The sequence below is a fragment of the Hibiscus syriacus genome, unplaced genomic scaffold (genome assembly GCF_006381635.1).
Source record: "Hibiscus syriacus cultivar Baekdansim isolate YM2019G1 unplaced genomic scaffold, ASM638163v2 tig00111331_pilon, whole genome shotgun sequence".
NCBI lineage: Eukaryota > Viridiplantae > Streptophyta > Magnoliopsida > Malvales > Malvaceae > Hibiscus > Hibiscus syriacus.
The window spans coordinates 531,046-558,251 of NW_024063060.1; the positions used below are offsets into that span (position 1 = coordinate 531,046).

A 27,206-nucleotide genomic window follows, 5' to 3' on the forward strand; every position below is an offset into this window, starting at 1 on the left:
TTTGTTATACCTTTTGCCACCTAAGTGTGACCATATTTTAAAGGCAAAAAGGAAAAAAAGACGTACAGGGAAAATATGAAGGAAGGACCTAGACAAGACATTAGTGTTGTCCAAACAAATGTGCTTCATACTTTGTACAACAAATATAGCAAGTTAAAAACTCTAGAAACACATACAAACCTATCATATCCCAGATTATTTAAGGTGTCTTCCAATTGATCGAGAAATTATGTTGCGACTTAAAAAATTATGTGATCCAATAAATACATGACATGCAATTTTTAATTTTATTTTGTGTTAATTTTGAAATTTCTTAATTTCGCACTAACTTAATCACTTTAGTGATCAAGGGGATGATTATTATCTCTAGATGTCTCGAATTTGAACACCAATGACTGCAAGATATTTAAACGTTCATTGTCATATAATTAAATATTTAAAACATATACTTCCACTTATTATCACATTAAATTAATCAAAAAAAATCTTAATTTCTAAGATAACCATTATAATTCTTAATTTCTAAAAAAAAAAAAAAGCTAAAATCTATTATGTCGGCATTGAAACCATCGTCGCTGATCGTTTTCATCATCAAACATCTTTTCTCAAATCTTTTCATTTTCGTAAATCAAAAACTCTAAAATTATTACAAACCCTCCGCATCGTTTGTAGGTGCCATGAACGAGTCTTTTGGTGAAAGATGAATAAGGGTGTCGTGGAATACAAGGACAGAGATTTTTTTTATTAAATAATGTGAATTTAAAAAGTTATATTAAACATATAAAGGTGTGAAATTATAAAATTTCAAGGAGTACAAAATAAGATAATCAATAAAAAAAACCTAAAATAAGATAATCTAGGGTGAAATGTATCTTGTGATTCTTGTGTTAAGAGGAGACTCGCGGATGATAGCCTATTGTTGCAACAAAGGTTGATGATGTCGGATTCAATTCACGAGATATCGCATGGATTCTGTACAAAATAGAGATGAGGACGAGGATGGTCGAAGGGGAGAAACGATGAAGAAATTTCGATGGGGGTGAGTGATGACGAGCACTCTGTCGAAGATGAAGAGCGGCACCGGCGATTGGAGTATCCTACTATTGACATTTCATTTAATAAGGTTTCTTTTTTTGATCAAATTAATAAAATTCATATCAATTTTGTTATTCATTTATAATTATCGTATTGATAATTCTATTAACAATGATCGAATGATGACTTGATTGAAATTGAATTATAATTATAATAATTTAATTGATATTTTTATTCAATTGTCAGAATAGAATTAATATTATATCTTTTAATCTATTAGAATTATAGTTTCTATGAAAAACGGAATAGCAAAACGAGTGAGAATAGCAAAATTCACAAATTACTCCCGTACCCGTAAGAAATACTAGGAGATAATTAGCCAGCAAAACCTAATCAAAGCCAAAACAATGCTTTTTCTCAACATCCCTTGGGTGAAAAAAAAAGGACCTAATAGGTTGGCGGGTGGTAAAAGTCCACCCCTGCCGTTTCCTCCTGCTTTCACAAACAACACAAGGAAAATGGTCCTTACAATACCTCTAAAAAAAGGGTACCTTGCCTTAACTAGGATACCTACCCCACAATAAAACCAAACCCAAAATGATATAAGGGCTATTTAAAATAAGCCCTTTCACATTCTTGACCCAAGAGTCTCATTATAAGACTCCATACATATAGCTAGGTATACTAAAAGTCAAGCTAGTTAATACTACTACTTTAGTGTATATATTAGTATTTTGAAGAGATCAAGACCATTTAGTGTGTTCCTCTAGTGGAATTGGGCGCCACTGAAGGTCTGCCCAAAGGACCAGCCAGGTGGGGCAACATTGTAGGACACCACAGTACGGCCATCACTTGTTGTGACCTTAAATGAGAGGCTTTGGCCGTTGAGGTAGCTGTTGCTTTGCCAGTTCTGGCCCCAATTCCTAGACATGGGCTGCCAACCGGTCCTGGAGCCCTTGATGGCCACCGAGTGTACATCACCTGCACCGCCAACGTTGGTGATGAGGACTAGGTTGAAGTAGGAGTGGCCATTGATTGTGAACCTGATACCGCCCTTTCTTCTGCATGCTACCCTACAATTTCAAAACCCCAACAAAGAGTAAAAACAAAAGTATTTACTGGAGGAAAGGGTAAAAACAGTGACAAACTTGCATGTAATTTTACCGCACCTTCGGTAAGCAACAGGCACAATTCCGGCCCTGTATTGAGCGATGTGTTGGAAAACAGGCTGAGAAAGATCAAAGTGGTGCAGTGGAGGGTTGCACCAGCCGCCGGCGTTGTTAGGGAGAGCATTGTTGGGAGGGCAAAAATTGGTGGCGGTGACCATAATGGAGCCAGGCAGGCACCACTTTCCATCGTTCAAACACTTTATCTCATAGCACGACCCACAGCTCAGCCCATTGTTGAACAGAGCAGTGCTCAAAGCCGCAGTATTCGTCCCATAACCCTGGCTATATAGGTTTCCATAACCACAAGCCCCACCTGCAAAACCAAAAACATGGTCACCCGTTGTACGGTTGTATACCACAGAAAGTTGCTTCATTTAGTTCCATACCCATTGTCCCGGAAGCATCACTGCCGCCGTAGAAGGTTGCATGTGCATTAGTCCAACTACCATCATGTCCACGAACAGCTGAGACCATTGTAAGAAAACCCAACAAGAAGAAGACCTTAGCAAAAGCCATTTTCCTGCAAACAAACACAAGTGGTTGAAACTTCCATGTAAAAGCCACAAGCTCAAAATGGAAACATTTGTGAAGAGGCATAAGAAGATTACTTGAAGGAAGAAGATGAGAGGGGTGAAGGAAATGGAAAAAGGGTGGGGGATTTATAGAAAAGTTTAGGGCAGAAGACTATAAGGCCAGGTTACGAGCTACAACTAAAATTAACTACCACTTTTGGGGCATTAGGGACCAGGCCCAAATTGTTATATTTTTTTCGGGGAATAAAAAATATATAATACATACAAAAAGAAAAAGGTAGAGTATGTTAAGAAGTAAGCAAAACTCGACTCGAAAAATTAATTTTTTCAACTCGACTTGGAATGATTTCGAATGGTAATTTCATAAACTTGACTTGAAAAAATTTCAAGTTTAAATAGAGTTGTAAAATACAACTCGAATAACTCAAAATTTTTATTAATTAGTGGATGAAATTTCAAGTTTGAGTCGAGTCCCTCAATTATGTATAATATATGTATATCACTTATTAAAGAAATATATATGTATTGTATTTTTTTATCAAAAATAACACATGAATGAATTGTTATATATATATATATATATATATATATATATATATATATATATATATATATATATATATATATATATATATTGTATATGATCATAAAAAACCATTTAAATTGAAATCAAATAATACCATAATATTATAAATATTCATAATTAAATTTAAACACAAACTAGAAAATTCAAATTAACTCGACTCGAAAAAATTTTAAATTAATTTTGATTTGTAAAATATAACCCGTCAACTCAAATAACTCAAATCTTTTTTACTTAACTCGTTCCAAAGCTCATCCCTAAGAATGCGTATGCAGAGGCACATGGGGGAGCTGTTTTTGTGGCTTGAAAGTAGAAACCGCGTGGTTTTGTAGCTTTCTGAGTAGGAAATAGCCTTAAAAATATAAGCAGGGACATTGTTGCTTTTACCCTTCTGCTCAATATTTAGTGAACATACCCTATTTTCCACACAATGCCCCTTCTTTTTTCTTTCAAATCTCTCTGTTCCCTAACCCAGTAATCCTCATGTTTCTTTCCATTTGTTTAAAAAGCATTTTTCCTATCATAAATGTTGAGGGTGAAAGTTAAATATATTCTAAATTTAGATAAAAATTCACATTTAAATATTAAAGATAACGTTTAGTTCAAAACTTCAAAGGGTAATTACAAACTTCAAGTATAAATAATAAGGGTAAAATACATAAATGGTCTCCCGACTATAGCATATTATTTTATTGAGTCTCTTGATTATTAAAAGTTATAGAATGGTCTCTCGACTACAAAGAGTTACTTTGTTGAGTCTATCGACTATTAATATTTACAAAATCATCAGCCGACTATCATTATGGTCTAAACTCATATTTTTGTCTAAATGTAGACGGTAGTATGAGTTGTACGCTAACCTACTGACTATGATATGATAAAATATGATCTTATAATCTCCAAAGACTATCATATCTTAGTCAACATGTTAACTCCAGCTTAGACGATAGTTAATTTTTTTAATGAAAAAGGACGAGTTTGAAACATAATGACTAGTCGAGTAGTTATTTTGTAACTTTTAATAGTCGATGGACTCAACAAAACAACTCTCTATAGTCAGATAATCATTTTGTAACTTTTAATTGTTAATGAACTCAATAAAATAATATCCTGGTCAGGAGACCATCCATATACTTTCCCAAATAATAAAACAAACTTAAAATTTAAAAGGAAAACAAAACAAAACAAACTCTATCTTCTTTTTTCCGATTAATTGATTAATGTATTATATTTTCGTTTGCTCAATTCGACTGTAAGTGTTTTTTAATTGATCCAACCAAAACATTCTGCTTCGTTTGTTAAACATCTACTTTCAACAGACTGTCAACTTTGGTTTGGGTATTGATGGTACTGATTAGTAGTGATGTCTAATTGATTGAATCGAATTTACAGATTGCCCACTTAGGGTGATGGTAGTAGGATACAAATTTGGACTTACAATTTTAAATTCCTAAATTTCAACAACGTGTACTAACACTCGTTGACATTTTTAAATTTCTATCAAATTTAATTATAAATAGTTAAAATCTTATTATGCAGATTGATCTATTCTATTGACTTTCTTTAATCATAGAAGATATATGTATATATTTATTCATATTCTTTTTCACATCACAATGTTATTTAATAAATCATTTGTCATCTAAAATTATAAAATATATTTATAATTTTATTTTTTATAAAGAATGTATTTTGGAAAGAAAGTGTTTATGAGAGTTAGGAGTATGAAAGAGTTAATGAATTGATAGAAAGAAAGAATTAAAAAACAGTAAAAATCTTAAATTGAATAAAAAATAAAATTAATGGACTAAACTACAAAAATAGTACATTTGTTGTTTAAAATAAGAATTGAAGTTACATAAATGTTTTATAGAGGTAAAAGTGCATATGATTCAAACTTGATTAAAAAATAAACTTAAAATGAGGGGTAAGAAGAATTAGAGGTGAATATTCCATCGAATGAAATTAAAAAAATTTAAGTTAATCTAACTGACAAGCAATATTTTATCATACAAACCCTATTTTAATTTTTTAAAATAAAATATTCAACTTTTTAAAATCAGATCAAATTTTACTTACTAGTTAGTAATATACCAAAATTCAATTCAATAGTTATAGCAATATCCTTTTTTGGTATACCAATGTAAGCATCTTTACTCACTCCAAATTGTATTCCACCTGATCCATTCCTTCTTCATTTATCACTACTATGCTCCAAAATTACCCTCCAATTCCACGTCCAGCTTTCACACTTTTTATTTAGGCTTAATCACCCATTTATCCTCCAAAATCATAATTTTTTAACGAGGGTGATGAGACCACTATTTATATAGGATTGGGATCGATTATTTGTACCCTCAAATACGGTGATTTAAAAATATTTTTGGCTTAGAGGATTATTATTTTTATGTAATAGATTCAACTTATCATTTTTGTTCTTATGATATTTTTGCATTAATATAGCCATCGAAATTATTTAATTGCATCATCTTAGACTATAAACCCTATATTGTAAACATAACTTAAAACCCTAAACACTAACTTAAAACTCAAAACCCAAATAAACTATAACCTAAAACCCTAAACAATATTAGATATTTTAAACAATGATGTAATTAAACAACTTCCAGGGCTAAATTGATGTGGAAATATCATATGAGTGAAAAAAGATAAATTGAGTTTACTACGGGGGCAAAAGTAACCCTTAAGTCAATATTTTTTAAGATGGATACACGTGTATGTTGATAACATAATTTTTTTTAATATGAAATAGAAACAAATAAAATTTTAGGACGAAGATCATTAATAAAATAAATAATTATCAATGAAAATTCGGATTTCAGTATGAGCACATGCCCACCACCTGTCCCTTGAAAATTTAAATTTAGTATATATTTTAAATATCCTATATATTTCCAATTGATCATATATTTTCGACTCTAAAATTTTATATATTTATCCCCTAAAATAAGATCATGCATTCGCTGTTGTCCGACAACCCATTACATATGATAATGAGATTTTAGTTAATCTTCAATATGATATGATTGTGAAATATTTTATTTAGAATTTTCTTAACTAAATGCTAACACATATATTCTGTAGACGTAGTTGATGATATTCTCTTTTATCATTGAAGTCATTTGATGCGTTAAAAAAACAAGACAAAAGAGTATGTGAGGCCCTCGTACTTTAAAAAAAAACTCAATGTGACCCTCATATTTTCTACACCCAACGTGACCCTCAAACTTAAAAAATAAACTCAATGTGACTTTTTTACTAACGATTTCCATCGTTGACAATTACGGTATTGATGTTTCACGGTGCTGACATGACAATCCACAATGGTTGGTGACGTGACTGATGATGTGGTAGATAGGCTAAATTGATTTTTTTTTTGAGTTCGAAATTAAATTGATTTTTTTAGAAAAATATTTTAAATTTTAAATTTAAAGTATAAAAATAAGAAAAAATAAAAATAAAAATAAAATTTTTTAAAAAATTATATATATATATATATATAAACTAAAGTGATTGAAAATGTTATTGTTAAATAATTCATTCAATTTAGAGACGTATTTTAATATGAATTTTATTTTATTTAGCAGTATAATTATATTGTTATGTTTATACATGTCAATTTTAATGTGAGTTTTATTTTATTTTTATTTCATAGAGACAAATTCTGTATTCCTTGAAAAATTTTAAAAATAAATATTATGGATAATAAAAAAATCCCAAACACGTGGATTCTATATTTAGTGATTCTTATTTTCTTCTATCATATTTTATTAACTAGAATGCTCTTTTTAATTGTATAACATCTTTTAATATTTTATTATATATTTTATGATAATTTATATATAAAGTTTAATCTATAAATTTATAAATTTCATTTTTTATAAGACTTTATACTAATTATTTAGTTTAGTTTTATTAAAAAAAATAGTGAAATTAAATTAGAAAGACATTTAAAGTTTGAGATAATTAGAGGTAAATGTATAAAATAAAATTTTTATAGGATGGAAAAGTTCATGTTTATATAAATAAAAATCATGTTAAATTCGAAATAAAATATAATAATATATTTTTTACTTTTGGTAATTTAATTATTTTTATATTTTATATTTGATTTTTTGAATAATTTTGTATTTTAAATTAGAAATATTTTTTATTTTTCTAAAAAATCAAATAAGTCCACAAACTTTTAAAAAAGTTAGTTTCGCCTATCAATCATTGTGGATTGCCACGTAGCACTGTAACAATCAACGACGACCGTTGGTCAAAAAATCACATTAAATCTGTTCTCTAAGTTTGGGGGTCACATTGATAGTAAAAAAATACAAGGGCTACATTATTTTCTAAAAAGTAGGAGAGCCTCACATACCATTTTGCCAAAAATTAAATATATCATTTTTAGTAAAATTTAAAAAATGGATAAAGTACACAAATGGTCTCATGATTATATAATACTTCATTGAATATTTTAACTATTAAAAATTACAAAATGATCCCCTAACTATACGAAGTTACTTTGTTGAGTTCATTGACTATTAAAAGTTACAAAATAAGCATTCGACTATTAACTATGTTTCAAACTCGTTATTTTCCATTAAAATTTTGATGACAATTTGAGATGTACGTTAACCTACTAATTGAGATATAATAAAATATGATCTCATAATCTTAAATGACGATCATATCTCAATCAAAATGTTAACGTCTAACTCAGACAACCGCTAAATTTTTAATAGAAAAAGACGAGTTTGGAACATAATGAATAGTAGAGTGATCATTTTGTAACTTTTAACTGTCGATAAACTTAACAAATTAACTCCATATAGTTGAGAAACTATTTTGTAACTGTTAATAGTTAAGAGACTCAATAAAGAATTGTTCTATAATCGACATATAATTTGTATACTTTACCCCATAAAAATATGATATAAAACCAGTGTTTTGAAAATCGGACCGGTCTAGTTGGTTCAACCGGTTTAACCGGAAATCGTTGTCTAGTCCGATTCAATGTACACCGGTTGAACTGCTACTAGTGAACCGGTCGAAATCGCTGAACCGTTCGAACCAGACAGGCTGAAAACCGAAAAAAACTGGAAAAAATCGCCAATTTTATTTTTTGTTTAAAAAAAAAATAAACCAAACGACGTCGTTTGTTAAACGAGCCAAGTCGAACTCGAGTATTGTTGAGCTCGACTCAAACTTGAAAACTTTAAAAGTAAGCTCAACTCGACTCAAACTCACGAGCTAAAAATTATCAAGTTCAACTCGAACTCGAAATATAATATTGAAACTTGAACTCGAAAATGCTTGAACTCAAAAAAAAATTTAGAAGCTTGATTGAAGCCTAAAATTCGAGCTTGATTGAAGTGAAATAATAGTTTACTCAATACTCACCAAAAGGCTCCATGATTTTAAATGTCAAATTACCTCTATTATTTATAGAAGTTAATTGGGATGCTCTTCTATGTTTCTTAGTCATGTGAGATTGTTTTGTTCTCATATTTTTACTCTTTAGACTTTTGGGATGATCTTCTATGTTTCTTAGCCATGTGGGATTGTTTTTAAAAAAATTAAACCAAACAATATCATTTTGTTATGATTTTTTTAGCCCCAAATTTATTTTTTATGATAGTTATATAATTATATTTATTATTTAATATGTTTTACCTTAAATATTATGTTGTAATTAATTTGAATCATTTTGTTTCACTTGATTTTATGGTTTTTAATTTATATATGTTATGACTTGCTTTGAATATAACTTGTGATATAAAAAATTATTTTTTATTAAATATTTTTGTTATTTTTATTTAATTTTTTAAATAATTATGACGTCGTCCGATTCTTTCGACTGATTGAACCGATTCGACCGGTTAAACCAATGAACTGATAGCATAACCGGTTCGCTAACCGGTCCAAGAAAACCATGTATAAAACCATATGACTTTTTTTTAAGTAGGCTTTTACTAGCGTAACGATAATCTGTAGGGTGAAGTTGAAAAGCAGTGAACCAATTTAAAATTAAGATATTAATTGCAATAGTTATAAGTATAGATTAATTGTTTTAAAACATGATTAATAATGAGAAAGGCGATGGGTATTCGGGCTTAGCTGCCCCGTTTGGAGAAGGGAATTAGGCGTGGCTATGGTTGGTTTAGCTCAAACTTCAAGCCGAACTCGTGCTGCCAACCCATTCGGCGCCACTCTCGAGATTCATGGTCAAACTTCAACCCACACATCTACCCATAATTTGACCACGTTATATTTGTTTAAAATATTTTATTTATTTATATAATATGCTTCTACTTAATTTATATTCTTATTTTGAATTAGGTTATCTTAGTGATTAAAGAGATGATTATTATTCTTATATATTTTGGGTTCACGAACATTACATGCCAAGGATTTTTGAACGTTCAGTATCAAATGAATTGATAATTTTTTAAACATATATTATCTCATAATCAACAGTGAAATTGTTGGAGAAACAAGTAAAAAGTGGAGAAAAATCTGGTGTTTGTGTGGAATGGATTGTAAAAATAGATTAATTTAAAAATATTTTTATATGTTATGATTTTTATAATTTAAATATTTACAAAATCAATTAATATCTTGATTTAATTCGATTTGATGGAAAGCTGAGCTCTTGAACGGTCCCAGATCAAATCTTAAAAGAATCAGAATTTTCCATTTAAAAAAAGAAAAAATAAAAGGTTGACGTTGTAAGTTTGAAGATGAAAAGGATGTTAAGATCTTCTATAGCATCCATACGACAAGTTGGTGACTGTTAAAGTCCTCGCATGTTATTGCCCACTTCACTTGTTTCATCTAATAACCAGCTAAATTTATAATCCAGATTATTTAATTATATGTTTGCTAATAAGTTACTTTTTATATTGCTGATTAATAAATATTAAAATTGTGACATATCCCTAAATTTTTAAGTGAAAATAAGTTTTCAAAAGGTATACATTATCAATTTAGTATCAATTTATAATAATTCAATAAATTTATTTTTATATCTTAAATTTTTTCAATTTAGTATTCATGTTTTTCTTAAATTATTTTTTTTCTCGTATAATATTATATTATTTTCTTGTTATTTTTTTTGCATAATAGCAATTTATTAGTAATTTATTGCTGCTCTATGGTAGATCAATGTAGTTATTCAAGTGTTACTTGATCCGAAGAATTATCTTTGTTTGACAGTATAACAATTAAATTAATATAATTTTTAAATAGGAACGATTAAATTTATTTTAAAATTAGAATCAAAATGATAGAGATTTATAAATTTTGAGGATACAGAGTCACATTAGATTGTACATTTCAATTTAACAATCAAGGCTATGTCTATAATAATATTTTAGTTAAATGATTAAATTGTAACCTTTTAAAAAAAAGTAATCTGTTTATCACCAAACCTATAATTGAACGACCTAGGATATATTTTACCCCCAAATAATTTTATGTGGTTTTGCAGCTTTTTGGCTCGCTAAAAAACCTTACCTAGGAGTTGAATTTTATTTTTGATTCTTTATTGTGTGTTTGAGTGAAATTTATTTATGTTATAATTTTCTTTAGAATAATTAATGAAGATTATAAAGTAGTATTTAATTGATTATAAGATTTAAATATGAGACATTTTAAATTAATCACCGAAAGTTTAGTCACTCAACTATAATGTGAATTTTTTATTATTGTATTAAACTTAATACTTACTTATATCATTATTAAATTAAAAACTATTTTTCACTTTATTTAGAAATAAAAAATATTTAAATAATATATATATTTTTATAAAAAAGTATATGAAATAATTATAAAAATACATTTATAATATTATAAAAAATAATTTATTTTTTAAAATCCAATTAATTAATTATTTAAAATACTTTTATTTTTAAATTATCTATTTAATTTTAGATAATTTAAATTTAGGGTAAATTATATGTTTAATATCCAACTATCACGTTGATTCCTTACAATATTATTTAAAATTAAATAGATAATTTTAAAGTAATATTATTTCAAATAAATAATTAATATTGTTTCAAATAAATAATATGATTTTAAAGTAAAAAATATTTTAAATGTTTTCATAATATTATAAATAAATGTTTTAAAACAATTTAATTTTAAATTTATAAATACATAAAAGTAATTATTTAGTTATTTGTATTTCCAAATAAAGTGAAAATTATACTGTGATTTAATAATGATACAAGTAAATATTAAGTTTGATATAATGAAAATAGAGTCACATTATAGTTGAATGACTAAACTTTCGATCATTAATTTAAAGTGTCACATATTCAAATTTTATAATCAACAGAAAATATTGATTTTGTGGAGATATTATTATATAAACTAAATATAAAATATGATAAATTTAACATTAGTTTAATTTAATGGTGGAGTGCCTTGCATTTCATGTAAGAGGCCTAGGTTCAATTCATGCTAAGAGCAAGAATACTCGCTTTTATTTTATCTTTATAGTTGGTGACACATGTTACCATTTAATTGTTTGAATAAAATTGATTAAAAAATATTAACGGAGAAATAGACAAAAGATGTGGAAAATAAAAAAAAATAAAAAAATTAGCATGTCATGCCACGTCAGCATTATCATAAATGGTTTTGAAAAAAAATAGATATTAAAATGAAATAAAAATGATAGTGTAAGTACTAAATGTGTAATTAACCCTTTTAATATTTATTTAATAAGGATATTTTAGTTAATGGTGTATTTCGGTACGTTGCTTTAATTGTACGTTGTGGTATGCGACTTGCGTTATAGACTTATCTATGCGATGCATATACTATACAGACACAACTAATAAAATATGAATCTTACAAGAATAACATCTAAATTTAAGAAAACATGTTTATTTTAAGAAATGGAAAAAAAAACTTGTACCAAAGATTGGCATGTTCTTTATTTTCTTTCCATCTAATGTTTGGCTTTTGTCTCTTCGTGCACTGTATTGTTTGTTATATTAACATGAAGAGAAAATAACTTCATTGACCAAAAATGCCTTATAATATACGATTTTAACCAATTTTTTTTGGATTTGCCAAAATGATCAACTAAATCGCAATGCGATCGATAATTCGTAACGCGATCTCCGGTATCGCAAATCAGTTTCCAGATTCGCAACGCGAACTTTGACTATCGCAACGCGAACTTCGTGCACGTTGCGATTTATTCCAAATTCGTTGCGATAGTCGAAGTTCGCGTTGCGATTTATTCCAAATTCGTTGCGATAGTCCAAAATCGCAACGACTGGTGGTATTGCATTTGTTTCTTAAGAATTTTCTCTAAAAATATAGTATTCGCGCGGACGTGTCGAAGACACGTATTACCACGACCACGACCACGACCACGACACGAGACGAGACGAGACGAGACGAGACGGCGGCGGTGGCGCGCGAGAGTCCTCCTTGTTCTCTATCACCCAACAAGGAAGTGGGAAAGCCAAGCCTTAAATACCATTCCCAATAGTGTTTCCAATACTATGTGGGATTGAGCATTACCAACACTTGTTCCCAATACTATGTGAGATTGAATCTTAAATAGTGATATTATTTTTGAATGTTTTGCTTAAAATTGCAATAATCGCGATTGATTGTAGATGGACTTTTAATTATGACATATTTAATTGTATAATACTAATGCAATTTGTTGCTGATTCAGTTGTTTTAAGGTGCATGATTGTTAATTGTTTCCTGAATAATCACATTGTATTGGAAACAAGTGTTGGTAATGCTCAATCCCATATAGTATTGGAAACACTATTGGGAATGGTATTTAAGGCTTGGCTTTCCCACTTCCTTGTTGAGTGATAGAGAACAAGGGCGACTCTCGCGCGCCGCCGCCGTCGTCCGTCTGTCTCGGGTCGGGTCGGGTCGGGTCGGGTCGGGTCGTGGTCGTGGTCTCGCGATAGTCCAAGTTCGTGTTGCGATAGTCGAAGTTCGCGTTGCGAATCTGGAAACTGATTTGAGATACCGGAGATCGCGTTGCGAATTATCGATTGCATTGCGATTTAGTTGGTCATTTTGGCAAATCCAAAAAAAATTGGTTAAAATCGTATATTATAAGGCATTTTTGGTCAATGAGGTTATTTTCTCTAACATTAATGGACGTTTGATTTATGGAATGTAAGATTACTTATAGGAATAGGATTACCGGCGGGAATAAGATTACTGGGAATGTTGTATTTTGTGTTTGGTTCATTTAGCAGCAATGTAAGATTACAATGTTTGGTTAAAGGAATAAAAGATTATTAGAATATATATTTTACCAAATTGTCCTTATTATATATTTGTTTTTTAACAAGTTGAATTCTACTATAATTAATTTATATATTTTCTTTAAAAATTTTAAATTCATAAAATTTATATAATTTTTTTTAAAAAAATTGAAAAAATAAATAGGTTTAATGAAAGAGTAAAATTTTATTTTAACCCCTGAATTTCATATAAAATTCTTATTATGATTTTTTTTAAAATCTAAAATAGTTTAAGGATAAATTTGTAATTTAACATTCGTAGAGTTTTTTTATTCAACGACAGAAGAATGATATTTTTTTTTAAAAAAAAAATTAAGGGCATTTCAGTCCAAAACGTCGGTAATCGAACAATACCTAAGGGAAGGGGTAATCACATTCCCGATAATATATCTTAAAAATACCACTGTTGGAAATAAAAGATTACCAATGATTTAGAATGTTTGCCAACCAAACAGGATAATGACATTTCATTCCCTCAATAATCTAAGATTACCTTAACCAAAAACTCCTAACGATCATATGTTATAAAATTCCCACACCAAACATCCCCAATCTCAATTATGCTTCTCACCTTTAAACTACAAAATTCAAATTAAAGGTTAATCCCGCCATACATAAAGCTGTAATGAATCTGACAAGAAAGATCAACTCCCCAATATCTGATTCCTTTTACCAGGAGATATTTCATGGTGCGTGAACCTCAATCTCCCAGCATGGATTTTTAAACAAATAAAGACAGCCATGCTCTTGCTGACCAGACCACAAATGTATGTTGCAGAAACAGTAAAAGCTCACGGAATCTCAAGTCATTGGAGGAGCATGATGGATGGCGCCACTCGCTTGGGAAGAGCGTGGAAATGGAGATGATTGATGCCCGTGATCAATGGAACTTTTGCCTGGAAAAGAGTGATAACATGAATCTTTTGGACCAGATATGGTGCTGCAATGTCCCAACTCTTTTAACGGTCTTAAAGGGGACACCTAACTACCTATGGATTCCTTTGAAACACAGGATTTTGGAACTTTGCCTACTGCTGTAAAAGCTTTTCCAACTACTCATTGGATTCCAAACATTTTTTACAAGGCTGGAGTAAAAAATTAACCAGTTTGTTGCTCAATAATTTCCCATGGAATTCTTTGTTTTTTTGCCAGCATTTGTTATTTTATAACCCCATTAATGTAGATTGAATGTTGCAAAAACCTCATTACGAGATGACTTTCCAGTGCAATATGCCACATTCAAAACGTCATAACTGGAACATCAATGGTATGTTTGTTTTCATTAAAAATGTTTTTTTAAAACGTTTTATGTAAAATAAATTGGATAAACTACTTAATTATAGTCTCTTTTCATTTTGACCATCATTTTTAAATTTTTGTCAATCAACTCACTCAATTATTTAAATACATTCAATTATATAATTTGTCCTCAACATTTAATGAAAGTATTGATGTGACAATTAATAAAATTGATATAATTACACATTTAGTCCTCATTACTTATATATTCACTCAACTATTTTAATGCATTCAATTAGATCACTTGCTGTTAATATTAATAAAATTGGAGTAATTACACATTTAGTCCTCATTACTTACATATTATATCAAATTAGTCATAATTTTAAATTAATTAAATCAATTTAATGCTCTAATTATATAAATGTGTCAATGGTGACATGTGTCAAGTCACATGTCACAACATTTTTGAAGGGTTTTTTTCTTAATTTAATTTATATTTAATTTAAAGATTTCATTCCTCCAATCAGATGGTGACACATGATACCATCTGATAGAAGAAAAATGAAGTAAAACAAATCGAACCATACCTATTATGAAATATAAAAAAATACACTTGTAATTCAAAATGCATCTTATTAACTAATTAAAAATATATTAAATTTAATTTAAAATATAAATATATTAAATTTTATTTTTATTTTAAATATTATTTTAACTATATTTTTAACTATATAAAATATATTTAATTATTAACTAATAATTACATTTGTTTTGGTTGGCTGAATTTTTTTATATTTTGTAATAGGTCAAGGTTTGAGCCATTAAACACTAGTTTATACAAGATTAAAAAAAATAAATAAATTTAAGATTTGCACATGTAGACACTAATTTCTGCCGCCAACATCTCAACCCACCTCCCCGAGAAATCCGGCCATAACCAAGTCAAACTCTCAACAAACCAATAATTTCAGTCCAAACAGGACTATAAACCGAACCTAAAAATAGGTTTTTGGAGCACTATAAATAAACGAGTAAATCATACAAAATAGGGGGCATTTGAATCACAAAAAGGAAACAAAGAGGAGAGAATTCGATAGCCATTCAAAAAATAAGAGAGAAAGAAGCCATTTTTAAACCCTAAATCTAATGTTTCGACCAACTAAGGAACCAAAAAATAGAGAGTTTTTGATTCAAAAATATCAGAAAAAACGAATCAAAACGTCTTACCTCACCTTAAAAAGAGCCATTCGTTTTCTTTACTGGCAGAAAGAGAGCCTCGACGATCGGAGGTAACATGCGAATCCCTTTCGTTTTTATTTTGTCTGGGATTTGAGGGAATGCGTTCTTATGATTTAATAGCTCTTTTGGGTTGTTGGTAAGTTATAGACCGCGGTTGAAGGTTTCCATAGTTGAAAGAGTGGTATTAGGGCCCTTTGTGTTATTAATTTGGGTCCATAGTGATGGTGTCCATGGATTTTGGCCCCTGGTTTTGCCGAATGAAAAAGAAAGGGAGGATCTTAGAGATGAGTGGCCGTAGAAGGAGGGGTTATGTAAAATTATTAATTTTTTAAAGCATAATAATGCTTTATTACCACCAATTAGTGTCTCTCTCTATTCGTATAAGTGGCGTGCATCCAGGAATATGTGCTTTTTTCAGCTAGGGGCTAATTGTCGTTTAGTCCTCCATATTTCTTATTTATTTTATTTTAGTCTGTAAATATTATTTATGAGTTATTTTCATTTATGGTGTCTGTATTATTTAATATTTGCGATTTGGGCTCTGATTTATTTTGTAATTACTGTTTAGTCATTTTAGTTTCTATTTATTTTATTTTAGTCCTTTAAATTTCTGTCTTTGCCATTTAGTTTTTAACCTTTTGTTTTTGCTATTTTGATCTTTTACATTTTTATTTATTTATTTATTTTACATATATATATATATATATTCTTTTAATTTTATTTTTTATTTCCTTTAACATTGTTATATATATATATATATATATATATATATATTGTTTTTTACACATTTTTTTTTTATTTTTTTAGACTGAACATTTTTCTTCAATTTTTAAATTTCTTTTTCCTCTTAAAATTTTTTATTTTTATTTTTCTCAATATATTTATTTATTTATTCTCTCTCTTCGATTTATTTAATATTTATTTTTTAATCTAACCTTTTTTGGCCTTTTAGGGGTAATTTCAATCAATCAAAGGTAAGTAGTTCGAATTGAATTTTTAAATTTTAATTTTCGCAATTTAAGACAACCGACAAATTAATTAGTACCGAAAGGGCAGTTCAAGGGTGCTAATCCTTCCTTGACTGTAACCGACTCCCGAACCCGACACATTTCTGGTGAAACGCAGATCATGTAAGATGGTGTCCGATCAACCTAAATATTTATTTTAAAATGGTCGGTGACGACTCTAACCATTTCATACAAGTCGTAGCCCAATTCCGGGCCCAACCAAAAGACGGTCGCGATAGCTTGGCGACTCCGCTGGGGAATAGTAAGTGAGTCAGATCGAAATTAATTTCCGGTTGTCTTTTTGAGCGAAAACTATGAGTTTAAATTTTAATTTAATTATTTAATTCTTATAAATTAAACTTTGATTATCTTTCAAATAAATAGTTGTACTGACGTTTTTTCAATGATTTCAGATTTTTTTAAAATTTCCATCTAAGGCTCTATACCTGATCTCCGAACCCTTTTAAGTGGGGGTGAAAGCGACGCCTTCGTGGGAATTTATTCTCCGTATGGGCCTAGCAAGTAACCTTCGAGATTCATATACCTTATGTCTTCGTGTGAATTTATTCACCGTGCGAGCATAAGGGAATGTATCATCTCGAGTTTAACTTAGTCTATATGAGCTTGTAATGGGCTTAGGACTAAGGGTCTGGCAAGCCCAAGGGGTCACCAGCAATGAGAACTTGGGTACCTTTTTTTAAAAACTTAAACCGGGAGACTACAGGGAATTAGAGCCCACCCCAAAACCTCATTTCAAACCCTAGGTTACTTTGAGATTATTTCTTGCTTTGATGCGGTCATTCAAGACTTCTTGGAAAAATTATAAAAAGCAGCTCAATACTACCATAGTTTAGCCAGAGAAGCTGGAGCGGTTTGACAGGGTATTCAAACGATGATAGACGAAGGCAGAAGACGAGTTAACCTGTTAAGAGTTGTTCGGGGTCTAGAAGACTTAGTCAGAGTGTACCTTTAAAATGTTTTATGTCTCTCAAGAAATAACACTTTTTTCCCAATAAGGATTATTTATAATAACAGACATATTTTTGGATCAATGCCTCGAAATTTCATGCATCATGATTTCTTGCATACTTAGCATAATTTTTCTTTTTTCATCACATTCACATTAACTAACAAGAGATGTCTCATAAAAAATGGAACAAGCAGCGGGATTACCTCCACAAGCTTCAGACACGTGTCATCCTTACAACACCATAACAAAGGAAAATAGAAGCGAAGATTGTTCAACTTGAAGAGAACATGCTAAGATTACAGAAGGAACTGGAAGAAAAAATAAGGCAAAATCAATAAAATATCTTGGATTCCATCACTAGGAACCAAGACTTATTGGTTGACCAGATTATTTCAAGGTTGTCTGGCTTGAATCAAGGGAATGCTCTTGGGGTAGGGCATCTGAGGGGGTAGTTGTATCGCCTACTCCACAGTTGGAAATTTCACTTGGAGTCTTACTAGGACTTCAAAATAATTCAGATGGTTACCGCATTCCAAAATTTGGTGAAAAGGTTAAAACAAAGATGGTAGAAACAACCATTAAACAAGGAGGTAGTTCGAGTAGAAAACCTCCCCTGAAGAAGAAAGAAGGAGAGATCATCTGCATTTTCAACGCTAGAAAAGGTGTTGCAAGCTCCACATCAAAACCAATTGCAGTGCACCATCATGTTCTTCTAGGAAAGATTTGATTGAGCCAATGAGAGAAAAGGGGAAGGAGCATTTCGACCCCATTCCTATGACATATAAGGAGCTTTATCAAAAGCTGTTCGACGTACATGTGGTGTCACCATATCCAGAGAAACCTTTAAAGCCCCCATACCCCAGGCGGTATGAAGAAAATACGCACTGTGAATATCATGGCGGTGTTCCGGAGCATGCTATTGAAAAATGCATCGCCTTTAAGAGGATTATCCAAAGAATTCGCAACAGGAGATGAATTCATTTTTAATAATTCAGAATCACCCCACATTGCACATAACCCTCTATCTAATCATCAAGAGATGAGGAAAATGCAATCACCAAGGAGAAGGGTAAAAAGGCCAAAACCAGAGTCTCCGAAGTGAGGTCGCCTCTTGCTTGGGTATGGAGGCAAATGATAAATGCAAGGTTTCTTGCACCACATCCTAACACATCAGATTCCAAAGGTGGCAGTCATTGGTGTTATCACAATGAAGATGGACATGATGTATAATAATGTGTCAAATTTAGAGCATTGATCCAGCTAATCATGGACATAAAAGAGTTGGAATTTTACGATGAAAGCAAGGACACTCCCGAAGCAGAAATGTGTGCGTCTGAGGGTATTTCAAAAGAATCCATGACAAGTGAAACAATTGAGAAATGGGAATCAAATGCAGATAAATGCCCTAATCCAACTAACGGGGCATCTTAATGAGGCTTTATTCCAATTTGCAGCATCTTGTTTGAACTTTGTTTTTTTACTTTCTCATATTTCTTTTTGTAACTTGTTTTTGAACTTTCTCATATTTCATTTTGCAAGGATATTTCAAAGAATTTATGCTGAGCATTGAATCAAATTTACAACTTGAAATTCTTTAAATATCAACTGAGTTAAGAAACTTTGTAAATGATCAGAGTTATAGATCTTTGACAAAGTGACAAGATTAAAATTGGTAAAATAATGACCTTTTATTTTACCCCAGAAGATACACTCGAACACTATATCATTCTCTTACAAGAACTAATATAGCATTCTCCTCTTATAGGGGAATGAACAAAAGGCTTGGTGATAACTCCGTAAAAAGGTCATATTTGAGATCTTTTCACTTAAGTTATTGACTGTCTAAAAGCTCATATAGGATCATATAGATGCATTTAGGAGCATATAGTTGCATGTGGTGGAATTATGTTTGTCGAGGCATTTTTATTTTGTTATCAGTGCTACTTTATGGGGAAGGTGTTTTGTTTGATGATGTGTAGGATTTGGGAGAAATGATAAGCAAAAGGGAATTGCCATGACATGATGAGACTACTGAGCAAAATGTGATTGCCGCGACAACTCGGACGACATTTCTGGGCAGAAAAAGTCAAAGAAAATATTTAGTAAGAGCCAGTTGTCATGGCATAAAAAGTGCTTTCTGTAATCAACAATAATGGAGGGGCCAATTACCATCTTTGCACCGACTCTCACATAAAAGGAATGAACTTTAGGGTGCTAGTGTAATTTTAACACAAAACCCTAGGTTCATTCTCCCCTATAAATAAGAGATGAAACCTAACTTTTTGAGGAGATTTTAGGGAATTTTAAACAGCCGCTAAGAGCTTAAAAATTCAGAGAAAAAGATCTTTTTTTCCATCAATCATTTTTGCCGTGACATTCCTCCGTTGGCAAGCTAGAGGGAGTGGAAAACTAGGCGTCTGAGAGGAGCTAAATCGCTGGGACAGTTCATGGTAGCCGAGGGAAGCTCCGGCAGTGCACGTCGAAGGCTTTTCCTCCTTCCCTTTGCTCTTTGCTTTCATATTTATCTTTTGGGTTCTAAGAAACGAATTAACTTGCTTTGTGCTTGCTTATTTCGAACCCACCATGAACTAATCCCATTTGGTGGGAGTTTATTTTGGATATTTAAGTTTTGCTTTAATGAATGGTTATTTTTCTATGTTATATTCTATTTTGTTTAAGAAGCTTAGCGCCTTAAGGTTGTAGGAGCTATGAGAGTCCGTTCCTTAGGAGATTACTTAGTGTTCGAGAGAATGTCTAGGTAGCACATCCTTAGTGTTCTAGAGAAACTAGAGAGGAACCAAATAAGCAAGGGGTTCTAGATAGTAACCAGGCCTAATCTACCTTAGAGATAAGGCTAAGATTTTATTCGACTAAAAGGGGTTGAGTATGAGGGATATGTTAGATGTTAATGCTGCCACAAAATGGTATTGCCGAGACATATTCTGTTATCTGGACCAATTGGACCCCGACAGTAGCTAATGCCAATCGGTTTTGCCAAGGCATCTTCAATCTGTTGAGTCCCTTACTAGAGATAGCATAGGGCACCCCTTAGTCAACTCTGTCGGGCAGAGAAGGCATAGAAGTAAGACCATTATGAGAAGTAGACTTAAATTTTCTAAGTAACTCTTATCACTCATTCCCATAGTAGTTTGTCGTGTGAGGAGTCTGAAGTCCTTATAAGCAAATCCAATATTTACAATTTATTTTGCCTTTACATTTTTATTTGATTGCACTTAGCACAATTCAATTTGCCATAACATCTCAATTTACTACCATATGACCATCAGACAATTTCCACAACATCCATTCATTTTGCCATAACATTTTCATTTGCAAATAACATCACTAACTTTACTTAGGTGACATAGTAAAGCGCTTTGATTGAACTTATCAATTTCCTCCAATCCCTGTGGAGACGATACTCACTCATCACTGCATCACTTGTTTGATTGTGTATAAATTGCACATATTTCCGCACCCATATATAGTACTCACAAATAGCGGACAAGTTTTTGGCGCCGTTGCCAGGGATTGACAACTAGAATTAATTTGTTTTGTCAAAGAATTTTTATTTTACTTTTTATTTTTCTTTTTTAAATAGCTTTACTTTTTATTTTCTTTATCTATTTCAGGTTTTTTGCGGTGTATGACCATGAGACATTCGAACGAGCTTTTAGAACCAACTGAACCTGAGATCGAGAGGCTTTTTAGGCAAAGAAGACGTGCTCAACGTGCAAATATGTATCAAATCGGAAATCAAGGCATTGGTCATGAGGAAAGATCAGAATGCCGAGGCAAATCTAAATGCTGGGAATGCAACCCAACCTCGTGCCATTCGTGATCACTTAAACTCGATCTTAGATGTGTTAAATCCTCGAATAGTGGCACCAGAAATTCAGGCAGCCCACTTCGAGCTCAAACCTGTCATGTTCAATATGCTGAATTCCATAGGGCAATTCCGGGGCATGCCAATTAAAGATGCTAGGCAACATATTTGTAACTTCTTGGAGGTGTGCGATTCCTTTTTCCAATAAGGAATGCACGAAGATGGTTTGAAACTAAAGTTATTTCCTTATTCTCTATGTGACCAAGCAAGGGCTTGGTTGAGTGGCATTCCAGCGGGTTCAATGGAGTCGTGGAATGTTCTGTGGAAATTTTTTTTGCTGCGGTATAATCCTTCGAACATGAACACCCAACTGAGGAACGACATAGCTTCTTTTCGTCAAGCTGATGACGAATCAATGTATAAGTGATGGGATCTATACAAAGTATTGCTTTGCAAATGTTCGAATCATGGTTTTCAAGATTGGACGCAAGTGGTGATGTTCTACAATGGAGTTAATGCACCCATGAGGATGATACTAGATGCCTAGACAAATGGGACCTTACTTGACAAATCACCAGCAAAAGCATTTGACATTCTGGACAGGATTGCCACCAACGATTATTAGTTCCCATCCACAAGGCTTGGACTTGGCGCAAATCACATGGAGCTTTCCAACTAGACTCTAAGGATAACGTTTCTGCCCAACTTGCTTCTATCACCAACATGTTGAAGAATCTGCAAAGGCCAAGTGAGGTGAGAGAAGTAAAGGCAACCCATTCAGCATGTTTATTATGCCACGGAATCACAATGAGAGTGACTGCCCGACCAATCAAGAATCCATCAATTATGTAGGTAACAACCCGAGTAACAACAACCCTTATTCTAACACATATAATCCTGGATGGCGTCAACCTCCAAACTTTTTGTAGGGAAACCAAGGAACCAGTAATGCTCATCAACCAGCTCGGCAGCAGAATTTCAATGACTCACAGGGATTTCAATCGAATATGTCATGGCATAATTCCAACAATGGAGGGCCATCTTCATCTAACACCAGTTCTTTGGAGGCCACAATGCAATATTTCATAGTAATAACAAAGACAATGCTACAAGACTATGCAACCTCTATAAAGAACGACGACCATGACATCTGCCGAGTGACACTGATGTCACAAAACCTCATGGCAAAGAGTACTGTAGTGCGCTAGCTCTACGAAGTGGTACATAAATCAATGTCGAAGATAAGTTTGGGGGAAGATCGAAGGATAATTCAACCCCTGAGACTGTACAAGCTGATCAAGAAGTTCTAGAAGAAACACTAAAGGAAGAGAATAAAGATGAGAGTTCATCAAGTAAAGTGACTGAGGGAGTAAACAAAAATGCCAAGGCAAATTTTGTTCCCACCCCGTCAGTACAGGAAGCCAGACCTCCACCTCATCATTTTCTGCAAAGACTGAAAAAGCATAATGAGGATATTTAATTCAGAAAGTTTGTTGACATTCTGAGTCAACTTCAAATCAATGTTCCTTTTCTGGAGGCTATAGAACAAATGCCTACATATGCTAAGTTCCTCAAGGATATTGTGACCAAGAAAAGAAAGGCTGAGGAATACGAGATAATTGCCACGTCAAAAGAATTTTGCTCATCCTTAAGCAAGCTGCCACTGAAGAGACATGATCCGGATAGTTTTATCATCCCATATTCGATAGGAGACTAATTTATTGGGAAGGCACTATGTGACCTTGACTCAAGTGTGAACTTGATACGTAAGTCAATTTTCGTAAAGCTTGGGATAGGAAATACGAGACCCACATCCGTCATCTTGCAATTAGCCGAATCGTTCACATGTGCATTCTGAAGGGCGAATTGAAGATGTCATCGTGCGGGTTGACAAGTTCATTTTTCCTATTGATTTTCTGATTCTGGACTGTGAGGTCGATGCCACAACACCCATCATCTTGGGGAGACCCTTTCTAGCTACCGGTCGTATTCTCATCGACTGCGAGAGGGGCGAGTTGACCATGAAAGTGGCCGATCAACATGTCACTAAGAATGTCGTCCGATCCCTCAAGTACATGGATGATTCTGAAGAATGCCAAAGTATTTTAGAAGTGGATACAGTAATCACGAAAGAAGCAGATCAATTTTGCCAGGATAACTTCATTCAGCTAGGACCTGATGAGGGGTTATTCAAAGACTTAAAGGCTGGAGAGCCTAATGATTTTTCTATCGAGGAACAACAGGCTAGCTTCCTCAAAGCTAGCCCAGGTACACATTTTGAACCTTTGAATTTTGATGAATTTGTTCCTCCCAAACCCTCATTACAATATGCTCCTTCCCTATAACTTAAGAATTTGCCACAGCATCTTAAATATTCTTATCTGGGTAGTAATGAAACTTTGCCTGTGATTATTTCCTCTGCCCTTACTCCTAACCAAGAATCTAGTTTGCTAAGTGTTTTGTCACAGCATAAGAAAGCATTAGGATAGCCGATGGAAGATCTGAAGGGAATAAGTCCAACTATTTGTATGCACAAAATCATGCTGGAGGAATGCCATGGCAAATCTATAGAGCCACAACGAAGATTGAACCCAATCATAAAGCAAGTTGTGATGAAAGAGATTCTCAAATGGCTTGATGTTGGAGTGATTTACCCCATTTCGGATAGCTCTTGGGTGAGTCCCGTCCCAATGTGTGCCAAAGAAGGGAGGCACGACTATGGTGACAAGCGAAAACAATGAGTTGCTACCTACACGCACAGTCACCTGGTGACGAATTTACATGGACTACCGCAAGCTCAACAAGGCCACCAAGAAGGATCATTTCCCTTTGTCGTTCATCGATCAAATGCTGGATTGACTTGCTGGCATGGCATTTTAGCCATCGCACCAGAGGTCTAAGAGAAGACAATATTTACGTGTCCTTATGGCACGTATGCTTTTCGAAGAATACCTTTTAGACTCTGTAATGCCCCATCAACTTTTCAGCGCTGCATGTAAGCCATATTTTCTGACATGGTTGAGAATTTCTTGGAAATTTTCATAGTTACTTTTTCTGTTTCTGGAGATAATTTTCAAAAATGCCTCGACAATTTGGCAAAGGTACTGAAGTGATGCGAGGAAGCCGATCTCGTGCTGAACTGGGAAAATGCCATTTCATGGTAACTGAAGGCATTGTTCAAGGCCATAAAATTTATGCGAAGGGCATTGACGTAGACAAAAATAAGATCGAGGTGATCGAGAAGCTACCTCCACCAACTTCTGTCAAGGGCATTCAGAGTTTCCTTGGACATGCTGGATTTTATAGACGATTCATCAAGGACTTCTCCATAATATCCGAGCCCTTGTGCACCTTGCTGTAACATAACCAACCATTTGTTCGATCAAATGCCATGGAGCATTCGAAAGAGCTGAAGCAAAGACTTATCTCTGCACCGATCGTAGTTCCCCTAGATTGGAAGGTACCATTCGAACTAATGTGTGATACAAGTGATTTTACCGTGGGAGCTGTGCTTGGGCAACGTAGAGGTAAAATCTTTCATGTTATATATTATGCTAGTCGTACCTTGAATGAGACATAATTAAACTATACCACCACTGAGAAAGAATTACTTGCCGTGGTATTTGCATTTGACAAGTTTAGGTCATACTTGATAGGCACCAAAGTCATAGTTCACACCGATCACTCAGCTATAAAATACTTAGTAAACAAGAAAGATGCCAAGCCTAGACTCATTAGGTGGATATTACTATTGCAAGAGTTCGACTTAGAGGTAGTTGATAGGAAAAGTACAGAGAACCAGGTTACAGACCATTTATTTAGGCTAGAAAACATTTCTGAATGCCATGACATTTTTTATATTAAAGAAGAATTCCCTGACGAGAAAATTTTATATGCCACGGCAATTCTGTGGTACGCTGACCTTGTTAATTTTCTTCTTAGTGGTGTTTTTCCATATGAATTGAACAGCCAGGGAAAAAAGAGGTTTCTGCATAATGCCAAGTTCTATTTTTTGGACGAGCCATACTTGTTCAAGCAATATGTCGATCAAATGATTTGACGATGTGTCCCCGAAGAGGAGCAACACAATATCTTACACCATTGCCACACAACACCTTGTGGAGGGCATTTTGGAGGTACGAGGACTGTTGCCAAGGTCCTCCAATCAGGCTTCTACTGGCCATCGCTATTTAAGGATGCCCACGAATTTTTCAAGGCATGTGACAGATGCTAGCTTACTGGGAACATTTCTAGACGACACGAAATGCCGTTGCAAAATATTTTAGAGATAGAGCTATTCGATGTTTGGGGCATCGATTTTATGGGACCGTTCCTATCTTCTTTTGAAAACTTATACATTTTACTCGCGGTGGACTACGTATCCAAGTGGGTTGAAGCGATTGCGACACCAAGGAATGACTCAAAGACGGTGCTCAAGTTTCTTCACAAGAACATTTTCACTCGATTTGGAGCACCAAGAGCCATTATCAATGACGAGGGCACCCACTTTTAACAACAAGCTAATTGCCAAGGCATTATAGAAATACGGAGTGCGACATAAAATTACCACGACATATCACCCACAAATAAATGGGTAAGCTGAATTGTCCAACCGTGAAGTCAAGCTGATTATCGAGAAGGTGGTGAATCCCCGAAGGAAAAACTGGTCCCCAAAACTCGATAAAGCGCTTTGGGCATACCAAACGGCATTTAAAACACCTTTGGGAATGTCGCCCTTCAAGATGGTATTTAGAAAAGCCTGTCTCCTGTCAGTTGAGCTAGAACATAAGGCATACTGGGCAATCAAGAAGTTGAACTTCGACGCACAACTAGCTGGGGAGAAACGGCTGCTCGATTTGAATGAGATGGAAGAGTTTCGAGCACATGCATATGAAAATGCCAAGCTCTACAAGGAAAAAATGAAGAAGTGGCATGACAAAATTATTTTCACTTTTCTTGCATGAAGTTGATACTGGCCCAACATCTTAAGGATGTCATGACATTTTAGTTTTACTCCTGTACATAAATAAATGTTTATTTTGTTACTATTTTTATTCAGTTTCCTTTTATTTTACTATTTTATTTTTCTTTGTAAGGTTATGGTCCATCCAGATTTCAACCGTACCAGCATCATATTCTGAACATTCCAGCCCCACATAATTACAAAAGCGCACACGTCGCATGACCGCCGCACCACCACAAGCATGAAGTCAAGGTACCTTGCATTGCATTGAATTTCATAGCATGTAGTTTAGATTTTTCCTTAGTTTTTATTTAGCATTGAGGATAATG

General features: G+C 32.9%; 1 protein-coding gene across 1 annotated transcript; it reads right to left on the reverse strand.

The window, feature by feature from the left end:
• Positions 1-1,778: 1,778 nt before the first annotated feature.
• LOC120158859 (expansin-A10-like) lies at positions 1,779-2,735 on the reverse strand. The gene is made up of 3 exons (XM_039169590.1): positions 2,591-2,735; positions 2,205-2,517; positions 1,779-2,108 (listed from the first exon to the last, which is right to left on the reverse strand). Exons 1-3 carry the CDS (start codon positions 2,718-2,720, stop codon positions 1,802-1,804), a joined length of 750 nt encoding a protein of 249 aa, XP_039025521.1. The 5' UTR covers positions 2,721-2,735; the 3' UTR covers positions 1,779-1,801.
• Positions 2,736-27,206: the final 24,471 nt, after the last annotated feature.

What these genes read in the sequence shown, in the direction of transcription:
- LOC120158859 (XM_039169590.1), bottom strand. Translation starts at nt 2,720, where the DNA reads ATGGCTTTTGCTAAGGTCTTCTTCTTGTTGGGTTTTCTTACAATGGTC. An exon ending in TGATGCTTCCGGGACAATGG is followed by an intron (nt 2,518 to 2,590) that starts GTATGGAACTAA and finishes TTGGTTTTGCAG; the next exon opens with GTGGGGCTTGTGGTTATGGA. An exon ending in GTGCCTGTTGCTTACCGAAG is followed by an intron (nt 2,109 to 2,204) that starts GTGCGGTAAAAT and finishes TTGAAATTGTAG; the next exon opens with GGTAGCATGCAGAAGAAAGG.